The 11,912-nt window shown below is 46.3% G+C and overlaps 1 protein-coding gene across 1 annotated transcript in view; it reads left to right on the top strand.

The window, feature by feature from the left end:
• Positions 1–11,912, top strand: part of LOC308220593 (sodium- and chloride-dependent betaine transporter-like) — a gene marked incomplete at its 5' end in the record, with an annotated part of 28,548 nt that continues 16,636 nt past the window's right edge. Inside the window, 6 exons of the mRNA XM_080616716.1 lie at positions 1–193; positions 3,871–4,005; positions 5,301–5,441; positions 6,558–6,645; positions 7,882–8,014; positions 10,896–11,030. Coding sequence (XP_080472842.1) covers positions 1–193; positions 3,871–4,005; positions 5,301–5,441; positions 6,558–6,645; positions 7,882–8,014; positions 10,896–11,030 — 825 coding nt within the window. The remainder of the gene's footprint in view (positions 194–3,870; positions 4,006–5,300; positions 5,442–6,557; positions 6,646–7,881; positions 8,015–10,895; positions 11,031–11,912) is intronic.

Genomic DNA, 11,912 nt, shown 5'->3' with positions numbered 1-11,912 from the left:
ATGACAAGAGCTGTGGCTAAGGAAGGAGAGCCCAATGGGGTCCTTGCAGCTCCTGAAGAGATAAAACAGGAGGAAATGGAAGAGAGAGGCCAATGGAGCAGCAAAATGGAGTTTGTGCTGTCTGTAGCTGGCGAGATCATTGGTCTGGGTAACGTGTGGAGGTTCCCATACCTCTGCTACAAGAACGGCGGTGGTGAGTTCACAGCATGCATGAATTGTCCTAGGTCTGCAGGCATGACAAGAGGTACATGCGTGCCCGGATCCATTTCTCCTATGCCTCATGTACTCCCACATGCCCTCATTCTCTCCTCTAGTAAGTTAGCTCCTGCCAAAACCAGGAGGAATAAAAACTGAGTGGTGAGTCTCCCCAGTGGACACTGTTTCTCCAAGCACATCTCAGAGGTATGAGGGCCAAACTGAGCTTTAGTAACTCTTTAAGGCTCTTGGGCGTCTTGAGAAACAGGTGATCTTCTGAAACCATCAAATGCTATGAGTGGTCAGAAAGCCATCAGCAACCTTCTTCTGTAAAAGTCCTTTTTTTCCTATTCTCCATGTCACCCCCACCTCTCTCAGGCCCTTGTTAGAGATGACAAAGGCTTTGATGGTGCTGGCATCCTTGCCACAGCCTGATGCCTGTTAAAAGGGCATTACTGCCTCTTTCCCAGAAACAGTTATCTCAGTGGTCAATCCACTGCTAGTGAAACCTGGCCCCAGGAAATTTGTTCCCCTTCCCTTTTGCTTTTTGTGTCACTTTCCTTTTCCAATAGCACTGCAATAACGTCATTACCTAGTTAAAAATTAAACTTTCTCATGGCAATAAGGCGAAACTGGGAAAGAGGAAGGTAATAATTGACTGTCACTAACTTTTCTTGGTGAATCAAAATCTAACTTTATAAAAGAAAAGGAGGAATAATAAATTACATGTCAAATGCAGCAATAACTTTTCTTTTGTTCTCGTTCTTTAGAGACACCTTGAAATAATGCTTTGGGACTTGCATGTTCCCCCTGCTTTAAACTTCCTTTCTCTGCAGACCATGCCACAGAAGCCTTTCTTTCCCAAGCTGCTCTGAGCTTTCACCAATGAATGAGTTCATTCCAGGTCTACCAAATTTCTGTCCCCTGTGCTGCTGCTGGAGTTTATCCAAATCAAGCAGGACTCAGTACAATATCTCCTCTGAACCACACAGGGGTTGGATAAAAGGATGGTTAAAGAAAATGGAATTGAGTTTTTCTTGAACCTGGGATGATTTTTAGCACATCCTCCAGTTTCCTTCTCTGACGTTTTGATGGTAGGCACTGGAGGCACCAAAAGCAAGTCAGACTAGCACAGGTTAGTAACCACTTGTGGTGCACCTGATTGAACAGCCCGTTCTGCAGTAACACTTTGAGAGAGAAGTCATGGGTTTTGCATGGAAAATTTCTTCCTGAGCTCAGATGATATCTTTGCATAGTTTATGCCTACGGTAACTGGTTCAGTAGTCCTTGCAATTTGTATGCTAATTAGTGTAAGTGAAAAGGCTGCTTTTGTTCATTTTAGATATCTATTGAATAAATTTATGTTATTTTTTTCAATTAATCTACTCTGGAATATCTAAGACTGAGATTCAGAGGCCAACAAGTCTAGGCTTGGGAAAGATTAGGATGGGAGAGCCCTTCCCTCACATCTCAGACACTGCCTTTGCAGAAAATATGCTACTACTGTAGAAGGTCATTCTTCTCTCTAGGTCTCTAGGGAATCAGATAGTAAACCAATTAGTACAGGACAAGGCACTGTGTTTCCCATGACACTCAAATATATTCTCACCATTGGAAAAGTCCTTGAGAATGTAAAAAAGGGACTTTCCCACCTTTAAATCACAGAATCACAGAATGGTTTGGGTTGGAAAGGACCTTAAGATCATCTAGTTCCAACCCCCCTGCCATGGGCAGGGATGCCTTACACTAGATTGAATCATTGTTGCTCTCCCTTCCCCCCCCACCCCCCCCAACTGGATATTGCTGTCCTGTCACCTTTCTCTACCTTTTGATGTACTGAGATGGTTATGAAGCTGTAAAGACAGATATCACAACTGTGCTAACTTGCCATAAAGCAACCAAATGTAAACTTGTCCATGGTTGCACTTTCAAATTTAATCAAATTGCTCAGCATCCTGAACTTGTTATTGACTCATAAGCAAAGGGGGTCTGTTTCTGGGAGCTCTTCTCAGGGCTGAGTCTCCTCCAGTGGAGCAGCAAACTGTGGAGGACATCACAACTGAAGTGGCTGCTGGTAACTACTATGAGGAGAAGGTTAAGAGACCTGAGACAACAGAGGTGTTTTCTAGAGGTCATTACTCAGAGACCAAACTGGATAAATCTCTGGGACAAATGGTATCAGAGGAGAGCATCTGGGATCTGCTGAAAGGCTTATCTGTGTGCAGGATAACAAAACTCTCTTGCAGATTTGGCATACAGATAGATGTCTTACAGCACTGAAAGCAGCAGCTGCCTCTAGCTCAGCATGTGCAGTTCCCATTCCCTGCTCTGAAAACCTGGACTGATGCTGTGAACCAGCATCCCATCCTCTGGCCCCAGGTCCCCTGCAGATACAGCACAGCTGTGTTTCCACAAGGAAAGTTGGATGTTCCTTGTTATTGTAACATTGCTGGCTTAAAAACAAGGGGAAGAATTCCTAGTTGCTAATTGCGATGGGAAGGAATTTCAGTGCAGATGCCTGTGCTGGCAGGGGAGGAGAGGTCTTGTGGGACAGCGTCTACCTCTGCTGAGAAAGGAGGCCCTCATCTTGGTTCAAACAGCTGAGATGCTCTCCAGGCACTGGTGATGGGAGGTACTCATGACCAGAAGTTAACTGCATGTGGGTGGCAAGACCCTAACAGTTGTTCCAGTGTGAAAGGCAATGGCCTTGGCCTGTTTGGAGGGGAGCAAAAGTGTGAAAACCTGCACTAATGATGGGGAGAAAGACTGTGAGGTGATAGAACGAAGGTCAGCATAGAAACTGTGATCTCAGGAGCAGTTTTTAGGCAGAACAGCAAAAACATTGAGTGTTTGAGTTTAGTAGAAGCAAAAAGAAGGAATAAAAGTTTCAGACAACTGAACAGGGCATTAAACCTATTTTTTTTTTTCCCTTTTGATTTGATTTTCTGATGCTTTGTTTTTGTTGGTCATTGTTTCTGGAAAAAAACATTCTCTGTCTGCTTCCTTTTCCATTTCATCAGGGATTGTCTGAGGGCTATTTCAGACTGATTTCTTTTAAGACATTTCTCTATATTTTGATAAAAAAATTGAATTTGAAGAGAGAAGTTAGACTTTTTCATTTTGAAAATGCTGGAGGGATACTCTGTTGCTCTTTCCCTATTTCCATTGTTTTGGTGCAAACTGCTTTTCAAATTTGATGTGAAATGCATTTCAAGCAAATTTATATGCTGGCAACTGTATTACTTACCAAGAAATGTCACCAGCCTCCAGGTTTGTGTCCTCTGGGCAAGTGGGAGTTTGCTGTGACTCCCAGGAAAGGCAAAGCAAATGTGGTTATGTGAAACAAGGGCTCCTTTTGCTTTGCCTGACTCCTGCTGAAAGAGGAGTGAAGCAGGGACTGTCTTTTCTTATACCCTTCCCTGACTACTCTTAACCTCTAGGTTTTGGCCAAGACCAAATGCAGAAGTACTGCAGCAGCACAAGACAGACCATGCTTGGTATTTTTTCCAAGTAATGACGGTGTTGGAGACCTTGGGGGTTTTTAGCAGAGGTTGTGCAGTTAATTCAGAGAATTTTTGCTGTTTATCCAGCTGATTCCAGCTGTGACCTGGCAAGGGGTGGTGGGGATGAGCTTTTAGAGAGGTTTCTTAGGCAGCATCTTACCCCTCTCTGCAGGAGCCTTCCTTATCCCCTACCTCATCTTCCTCTTCACCTGCGGGATCCCTCTGTTCTTCCTGGAGACAGCACTGGGGCAGTACACCAGCCAGGGGGGAGTCACTGCCTGGAGGAAGATCTGTCCCATCTTTGAAGGTAAGTTGAGTTCCTGGGATTCCTGGCAGCACTTTCTAACAATTTGAGATGCAGAAACATTTTTGGAAATGTTATTATTTTTTTTCCCCCTTTCTCCTTTATTCTCCCTCCCTCCTTCTCTTTCCATGTCTTGTTATCCCTCCTGCTGGCTGCTGCATGTGCAGGGGCAGTGCCCTAATCCCCCCATACTCAACTGAGGGTGTGGGATGCTGGCTGCTGGCTCTGCTGGTCCAGCCGATCCACAGCCTCTGCTTTGAGATGCTCAGAGACTGGGGGAGAGGAGGAGTAGGATGGCCAGCATGCAGCAGGAGGAGGAGGATGGAAGTGACAAAGACCTGAATGTAGTCCAGGAGAAATACTGAAGAGAAAAGGGAATGAGGAAGGCTGGCTGGCTTATGATGCTTTCCTTGCCCATTGCTGTGCCCAGGGCTGCTGTGGCAGAATTTGCAGGCTGGTGTCCTTCAAACTAGTTTGGAAATTACAAACTTCCCACAGTGGTCTGATAGCTCAGAGTTGGGCTGGGGTTGTGGTTAAGGCAGAGGTATGAGAACCAAGACTCCTAAGGCCCAGGGAAAGGCTGTTTAATGGCATTGATTTATTGTTAATAAATAATTAATAAATTAATAAATTTATTTTATTTATTTATATTTATATATAATATAATAATATATATAATTATATAAAAATTAATTATAAATTAATTATTTATTAATTTAAATAATATTATATAAATAATAAATATATTATTTAATGGCATTAATGAATCTCACATCCACAATTCTCCTGTCCAGAGGAGAGCGTATTACACCCACATTTTGCAGACAGCAATGGGCAGAAGCAGGGCCAAAGACCAGAGCTCAGCTTCTAAGTGTGTACTTTTGCCCCAATACTTTATGTATATCAGCTGTGAGAACACTTTTTGCATGAGTCTTCCCAGAAGGAAGAAACTCACCTACATTTCTCTTGTTCAAAAGCTAGATCTGCCTTTCCTGCAGGAGAGGCAGTGTAACGCAGGGGCACGGTAGTGGTGAGAAGAAAGTTTTCCCATCAGCGAAAGTTTTTCTCTCTGTTCGCCATAGACCTGTCTTGAGATACCAACAGTGTTTCGTGCCTGCATGCAAAATCACAAAATCCTTTCTGTTTCCTTGAGGTAGGTCTTCCCTTGTTCTCTAGTGAGCCACATGGTTGATGCTGCACCCTTCTTACCATGGCATGGTCTATGTCTTTAGGGTTAAGCCTTATGTGTTGAGAGTTTGTTGGCAGCCCATCCTCACCTGTTTTGATTTCCTTCACAGGAATTGGATATGCCTCACAAGTCATAGAGTGCTATCTGAATATCTACTACATCGTCATCCTGTCCTGGGCACTCTTCTACCTGTTCAGCTCCTTCACTGCAGTGCTACCATGGGCCAGCTGTAATAATCCCTGGAACTCAGGTACATCTTCCCTTGGTCAGCTTTTAGATCCATCTCAATTCCCAGAAATTACTTGGATTTTGTAGAAAATATTTTTTATTCAGAACAGTTCCCTTTGTGCACTCAGCTTTTGGCTAAATCAGACCAAGCCTGCACTGGAGGATGTTGCCAGTAGAGGTCTCCCAGTGCAGGAACGAGTAACACAGAGCTATAAAGGCACTGTTTTTCTGGTCTAATCGCATCCGTACAGGCCTCTATACCATTACAATGGCCAGGGGTCTCATCTCCTTGTGCCCACAATTCACTGAACTGTGCCCAGGAGAAAAAAACTGGTTTTGGTTTTGTTCAAGACACTTGGCTGTGCCTAGGAAGGATGGTGTAGATGCACTAGAAAGAGCTTTGGCGGCAGATCAGTTCCCTCCCCTTTTCTCTTGGGTCAGACAGTTAATTTCTGTGATGTATTAGATTTCTCCACCCCCATGGGCTGTTCACTCACAACTTCCTCTGCCCCTTCACCCCACCAGAAATAATCAGCCTTTTAAAGAGTTGAAAGCCACAGATGTTCTCTTAGCAGGTGGAAGATTCCCAGCCACAGCTGGGCTTCCCTGGTTTCCCGGTGGATTGTCTTTTGCTTGCCAAATGCAAGATGAGGTGCATTTCTTGGATGCGTGGCCTCTCCTCTATATTTGGTAATTTCATGCTATGTGACAACGTTGGGAATGGAAGAGGGGAACACGAAGGCATCTGTGTGTAAGCATATGTATGCATGTGTGGGCAGGGAATAGTGAGTGATCTGGGAGGAGAATATGGTTTTCTATCCTGACTAGTGGCTATGTCTCAATAATCCATATTTTGCAGCCATCTGGTTTACATTTGGCAGGGAATTGCTCTCTCCTTCCCCTCTTCCCTTCCCAAAGCCCTCTGGCTACTGCTGGATTGGGATTTGTAGCTGGGGAGAGCCAGAGTTTAATGAGATGCTTAATGAGATGCAAGAGTTTAATGAGATGCTCTATAGCATGGGGAGAAGGATCTGTGTGTTGCCAGAGTGAGCACTGAGGTACAGAGGGGAAGAAGCACCCCTCATGGAGGGGCCTTGGAGATTTCCTCTGGCTCATCAGCTTCCTGTTCTTTTGGTAGATCTCTGTGTGGACATTCTGAACCGCTCCAGCCTGGACAATGGGACCTTGCTTGCGAATGCCACCTCTCCAATGATTGAGTTTTGGGAGTATGTGATCGTTTTCCCTCTGTTCAGGCTTCTCTCTCATCCAAAGGCAGCAGCTGTAGGACTATCCGGGTGGAAGGCTGTGCATCTCTCTAGAACCAAGCAAGGTGCCACATGTCAGACCCAAATGCGGGGAACACAATGCACTGAGCTGCCAAGGAGTTTGGCACAGAACCCAGGGGCACGAGGACTAGATACAGCCCAAAGGCTGCTCATACTGTGCCTGCCTAAGGATGATCGTGTGCACACATGCACAGGCATGTTCTCTTTCTGGCACTGAAGTCTCTGGGTGATTGTGGCCACAGAAAGAGGCACCAAGAAAAGATGAGGCCTTGCTGTAAGCTGAGGTTACTTGTGATGGGTGTTGCAGGCTACTATTGGCAGGCAAGAAGGAGAGGCCAGGGCAGACTGAACAGTTCCGTACAGTGAAACAAAAAGCAACAAAGCTGCTTTTTCCCTTCTTCTTGGTGCCTTTCCTATTGCCTTCTTGCTTGGTGCCTAAGGAAAGTGGTCCACCAGACTGCTCAGGCTCATCCCTGGAGAGCAAGGATCTGAGGCGCATACGTGAGATGCTGGAGGGGGACTTGGAGAGGTTTGGTCATGGGGCTGGAGGCAATAAAACACCTCTGAAGGACAGCCCTGCAGCAGGCCAGTGTCCCAGAAAGGGTCATCACTGCAGCCTACACAGGTTAAGATGGCTGTTGTGGCTATACCACCTCTCCACACTCAGCTGAGGAAGGTCTCATGAAGAAGAGCTGTGCCAGGGACTCAGCTTCAGAGGTATTTTTTTTCTCCACTTATGGCTCCTAAAGTGCTTCTGAGTGGGCTGACTGTGCTTTGTCCCTTGCAGCCACCACAGGGCACATACAAGATAATACGAGCCCATGAGTTCAGAAAGAGCCTTCACAGTGCTGGACCACCTCTCCTGCCCTATTCTTAGGAGTATGTCCTATTTATTGAGAGCTGTGACCCCTCTGAAATGATTGGGGAGCAGGTAGTGATTTTGTGTTGCATGGGTTTGATGGGCATGGTTTCATGGGCTTGAAGAATGGGAGGGTTTGGATCAGCTACAGGACATGGTAGAGGAGCATCAGCAAGAGCGACAGAGAGTCGAGTCCTGGGCAGATGTGTTGTGGATAGTCTGTTAAGTCTTTGGATGGGGTAATATGGGAAAGTTGTGTATGGATGAGTGGGGTCTGGGGTGTTAATGCTTCTCTCCCTGTCCCTGGACACCGGCAGGAAGCGAGTCCTGGGGCTCACGGATGGTATTCACAAACTGGGCAGCCTGCGCTGGGAGCTGGCTCTGTGTCTACTGCTGGCGTGGATCATCTGCTACTTCTGCATCTGGAAAGGGGTCAAATCCACAGGCAAAGTAGGAATGGAGACTGTTGTCCTGGTCCATAAACCTCCTTATACCCATCTTACATTTCTTCCCCAATCTCTTTCCCTTTTCATGAAGTAGAGGCAGGAGGCACACAACACCAAAGTCAAACCTAAAACCTAGTAGGGCCATATTGATTAGCGCCAATTGTGTTGAACCCATGCAAGGAAGAATAGAAGAGTAGGTCAAACAGGGAGAGGAAAACAGAGAAAGATCTTGGGTTACCTTTTCCCTTGCAGATATGCACAATGGTTGATGGATACTCCCCAAGTGCCCTTGGAAGTCATCCACTCACCAGTGTGTTGTCCTGGTGTGGTTTGCTGGTGTTTTTAACAAGATCCTCTGCAGTGGCGAGCCGCCTATTCCTGACAATAACTAAACACTCAAGAAAATAGACAAGCTGCTGCCTGAAACCAGCTCAGTGAATAGACAACAAGTCTCTCCTGCTTCTTTATCCTGCACAATACTTGGGGTGGGAGAGGACTCTTCGTGCTCTCCTTTGTACTCTCCCTGGCTCTGCAGTTTTTGCTCAGCTGATCACTTCCTGCATTTTGCAGGAAAGGCTGGAGCCAGTGCTCCCTACTGATGTTGATCCCATGGATCTGGTGGACTGGTTATCCTTCTGGAGTGAATGAGTGTGTGATGCCTTGGGGTGGGTGTTAAGGATGCCACTAAGGCCTTGGCTTGTTCAAGACCTCCTTTCTTCCTGGAGCTGCAATGAGATGGGTGAATCATTAATGGCGGTTGGGTCTTGAGGGCAGAGGATGTCTCAATAGCAAAGGGAGGGGAACCGATTTCTGCAACAGACTTCTTCCTTCTCAGCACTATCCTCACTACTGCCAGATGTTCTCTGTAGCACTGGACATTGGTGTTTCAGTGTCAAATCCCATCTCTTCACTTAAAACTTCACTGAGCATCCATTTTAACAGAGCAAGACAATAGCTTGCTCTACTCACTAGGTTTCTCCCAGTCCTTGCTGATGACTCTGGCTCTTGCTGTCCACCATTTCTCAAGGAGGGAGAGCCAGACTCCACATCTATGGGAAGAGGGGATGCTCCACATTTTAAATCTTAAATCTCTGATGCTCCCAGCACCAAAGTAGAGACTCAGTGAAAAGGGCTGAGAGCTGAGGGGAACCTGGAATGATTTAATTACTCTTCCATGCAGATCAAAACAAATCATATCCAAGCCTCCCAGATCCAATCTCCCAAGATCAGAATGATAGGTCTTGTAAAGGTGGCACTGTGGTATTTAAACCAGGAGCATCAGAAGGAAGAAAACCTTCCATGTTCCCAGGAAAACCATTCCAGCTACCACATGCACTCACTGTTTCCTCTCACTTTCTGGTCTGATTTTGCCAAACCCAATCAGCCCAACCAGCCTCATTGAAATTCTTTAGCTTTCTCCTTGTGCAGAGCTTGCCTGGGATGACAGAAGGTTTTTCCATCACCAGTTGTTTGGATACAGGGCTTACTTTATGCCAGCTAGATGTCATGGACGTGGTGCAGCCATACAGAGCGGCTTTTTCTATCCTGAGCCATACCACAGGTCAGACAGGCCAGTTGTCTCCTCTGCAGGTAGTAATTCTGAGTTCTACAGGGGAGCTGTCAGAAAAATCAGCTCCTTCCTTCTTTTCCTCACTGATTATGTAATAAGATAAGCAGTAGGGATGTTCCAGGGATTCTGAGTAGGTGCATAATTTTGTTCAGGACCTGCAGAGTAAACAGGATGTTGTGTTTGACTGAGAGGCTGCTCTAACCTGATAACTCTGCCAGACCCTTGTGTTTATGCTTCTGGGATCGAAGGAGTCCAAACTTCCAGAAACAATAGCCACCTCAGGAGCATAGTTTCAAATATGACCACTAAGACTCCATTTTCTTTAAAAGCCTTTTTCTTGTATTCATTTTGCCCACTCTTGTGCTCTTTCTATGTTTTGTTTCCTCGTGCATTCAGCTAATGCATATAAATGTTCCCCAGAAGTGATTTCTGAAGGTAGATTTTAGTACTTGTGCCAAAAGCGCTCACATTCTTACTCAATAGGGAAACAGCAAAAATACCACGTACTGTGACTTATTTGACCAATTATCACTAAGCAGAAAACACGTCACTTTAGGCCTCTCACTATGAATCCATAGCGTAAACAAGCCTTCACATTACTTTGATGAATTTTAATAATGAATAAATGTTAGGAAGTTGCAACTTGCTCATGGATATTTTGCAGATAGAAAAACCCCTAAACTGTTACATTAGGCAAGGGGTTGGAGATGATTGATTCTACTGTAATGTTTATTTACATCACACACAAGAAGTGAAAAGAAGGTTTTACAAACATAACGGTCCATATTTTCTTCCAAGGCTTTGAGATGCCCTCATTTACCTGTGAGCTCAGAGGCATGGAAAGGATGAAGAAGCTGCATGAGCACCCCTGGAAATGAGGCCCATCAGAGGTGTCTCAAATCAGGCCACAAAAGTCCCTATTTAATTAGGAAAACTCTTGCTGGGAATAGGATCATTTTAATAACTCCTCATTAAAACTCGGTGACAGGGAGAGATTTGAATTTCTTCTGCAGCTCTAGGAAGATGAAGAGAACAGCTGGAAAGCAGGGAAATTACACTAACTGAAAAGAGAAAATAAAGCAGAGCAAACAGTGACAGAGTCCTGAGTGAGGACCAAAATGTAGATTAACTAAATCACTGGTGACATGCAACCTTGACTGATTTCTTTCCCACCCCTCTTTTACACTAGCAGTGGCAGCTATTGCCAACAGCAGGGTCCAGGGATGTTTGCCAGGGTGGGGGCCTGCAGACAGGATGAGATGATGCCTTCACCCCCTTCCTGCTGACCCACTCTCCTGTTTCCCTGTGCTCGCAGGTTGTTTACTTCACTGCCACCTTCCCTTATGTGATGCTCATCATCCTGCTGGTGCGAGGAGTCACACTGCCGGGGGCTGCCGAGGGGATCATCTTCTACCTGAAGCCAGACATCTCCAGGCTGGCAGACCCGCAGGTGGGTGCTGGTCAGGCACGTGCTGGCCACAGGAAGTTTTCCAGCACCCTGGCCCCTGGATCTGCTGCTAGCTGAGAGGATCTGGCTGTCTTCTCTGGAAGGAGACTGGCAAATGCTTGAGACGTCCTTAAAAGAGCTGAGAGGGGTCTAGACCCCCAGCACAGCACAGCGCAGCGCAGCCTTTTTGCTTGTGTGTCTGCAGCATATGGGCATATTAGATAATTTCAGCAAAACCAGAAGAGTATATGAAATATTCACTGTGTAACAGATGGTTTTGCTGGGTCTTAAATGCACATAATTGAGGAAAGGGTGGGGGAAATACTCTACTGCTTTTTGAGTGTTTTTTGGCCTGGTTAGCATTTTGTTTGGCTCTAACAGCCCCCGCTCAGGGAGTGCAGGGCTGCTTTGCTTGCAGAGACCAAATGCACATGGGTAACACAGGCTGTGCCCCAGCTGGGCAGCAGGTTCCCTTCACACATTCAAAGGGGTTGGTCCCCCTTGCCTGGGTTAGGGGCTGGCCAAACGGTCTCATTGGAGCCCATGGAAAACCCCCTGGGCAGGGAAGATGCTGCGTACCCAGGGAGGACCAGTCCAGTTTAGGGCAGAGGGTGCAGCCAAACCCAGGATCTGCAAGGTAGCCCAAGCTGTAGGAGGTGGGCAGCACTCTTGGGGGGCTGCACAGAGCAGGCAGCAGGACCCGCCTTGGTAGATTCCCCAGCGTGGTCTGCTACAGCACCTTTCTGTAGCAGCAGATTGCTTCCCTTCCCAGTGTGGGCTCACCAACGCTGTGCAGGCTGCCTCTGCCATCCCAGGGCAGTGTTAATGCAGGCCCTCCCCAGAAGAGCATTTAAATGACACTGCTGCTAATTATTCCCCGTCTAA

Source organism: Psittacula echo (genome assembly GCF_963264785.1).
Source record: "Psittacula echo genome assembly, chromosome: 1".
NCBI classification, from domain to species: domain Eukaryota; kingdom Metazoa; phylum Chordata; class Aves; order Psittaciformes; family Psittacidae; genus Psittacula; species Psittacula echo.
Note: the sequence above shows the minus strand (reverse complement) of the source record. Positions and strands in the feature narration are given on the sequence as shown.